Genomic DNA, 1,719 nt, shown 5'->3' on the forward strand with positions numbered 1-1,719 from the left:
TAGGGAAGTGTAAAACAATTTTAATTCCACAGATGTCTTTATGACATGGCACTTGTTTTGGTTTCTTTATTCCAAGACAGTGCAGCTATTGAGCTCAGCAACCTTTCTTTGAAGAAAATGCACCTGGGAACTTCTCTCTTTCTCGTTCTCTCAGCACTTGAATATTGAAACCAACTCTCTTGTTTTCTTCTAGGTGGAAACAATCCCTATTTTTTTTTTTGAGATGGAGTTTCTCTCTTGTTGCCTAGGCTGGAGTGCAGTGGCGCGATCTTGGCTCACCGCAACTCCTGCCTCCCGAGTTCAAGCGATTCTCCTGCCTCAGCCTCCCGAGGAACTGGGATTACAGGCATGCGCCACCATGCCCGGCTAATTTTGTACTTTTAGTAGAGACGGGGTTTCTCCGTGTTGGTCAGGCTGTTCTCAAACTCCCGACCTCAGGTGATCTGCTCTACTCAGCCTCCCAGAGTGCTGGGATTACAGGCATGAACCACTGCGCCCAGCACCTTTACACCTTTTTAAACACCTTTTTAAGAGTTCTTAAACACCTTTTTAAGAGTTCTCTTTTGCTTAAGAAAGAAAGAGAGAGAGAAATGATTTAGGGTGAGGGCTTCTTGTTTGTTTTGTGTTTATATGCTCTGCCTCAGTTTTCTTGTGTTAACTTCAGGATGAAGAATAAATAAGATGACATTTAATGTCATCTCATAAAACTTAGCACATTTATTGTCCAATTAGTTAAGGCTCTTAATATATTTCTGTTCCCTTGTTAACTTACACCTTGGGCCTTGTTAAATCTTACAATTTTGCAGGGAAAAAACAAGGAAATATAAATACATCTAAAGAAATGGCGAATTCGTCTGTAAAAAAAAAATCAATTCAACAATTATTCTATGAATGTTCTAGGGATGATTACAGTGTTTTCCAACCGTCTGGGCTGGCACAACATGGAACTACTACTTTCCCAATTTCAGAAGCGTCTTACATTTGGCATCCAGAGGGAGCTGTGTGACCTGGTTCGGGTATCCTTACTAAATGCTCAGAGAGCCAGGGTTCTCTATGCTTCTGGCTTTCATACTGTGGCGGACCTTGCTAGGGCAAATATTGTGGAGGTGGAGGTGATTCTGAAAAGTGCTGTGCCTTTCAAAAGGTAAGAGAATACCTTTACCTACATGGGCTTATTAAATTTAAAAAAATGTTAATTTAAAAATAGTAGATAATGTATTAAAGTATTTTTGTGTTAAATAATCTTATTATATACTTGGTGTAAGTGGAAGAAAATATGGCTACTTTTTCCCCCTTGCAGATTACTTTTTGTTTTGTATATTTTAAAAATAATACATGACTTAAAAACATTCCTACTAGAATGTCTGAGTGGGGCTGGGCACAGTGGCTCACGCCTGTAATCCCAGTGCTTTGGGAGGCTGAGGCTGATTGCTTGAGCTTAGGAGTTCAAGAATAACCTGGGCAACATAGCAAGATCTCATCGCTACTAAAATTAAAAAAAAAAAAAATAACTGGGTGTGGTGGCATGTGCCTCTAGTCCCAGCTACTTGGGGGTGTGAGGCTGGAGAGTTGGTTGAGCCCGGGAGGTTGAGGCTGCAGTGAGCCCTGATAGCGCCACTGAACTCCAGCCTGGGTGACAGAGTAAGATCGTGTCTCAAAAAAACTGAGCAAAAGTTTGGTATCAATGCTTTCTGCTTTGATGCATTTTGATTTTGATCT

At 40.8% G+C, this 1,719-nt stretch overlaps 1 protein-coding gene across 1 annotated transcript in view; it reads left to right on the forward strand.

The window, feature by feature from the left end:
• Window positions 1–1,719, forward strand: part of POLQ (polymerase (DNA directed), theta) — a 124,853-nt gene that overhangs the window by 57,256 nt on the left and 65,878 nt on the right. Inside the window, 2 exon segments of the mRNA XM_011971618.1 lie at window positions 901–1,144; window positions 1,301–1,310. Of these exon segments, the coding sequence (XP_011827008.1) occupies window positions 901–1,144; window positions 1,301–1,310 (254 nt within the window).

The sequence above is a fragment of the Mandrillus leucophaeus genome, unplaced genomic scaffold, assembly GCF_000951045.1.
Source record: "Mandrillus leucophaeus isolate KB7577 unplaced genomic scaffold, Mleu.le_1.0 Scaffold123, whole genome shotgun sequence".
In the NCBI taxonomy this organism is placed as follows: Eukaryota; Metazoa; Chordata; class Mammalia; order Primates; family Cercopithecidae; genus Mandrillus; species Mandrillus leucophaeus.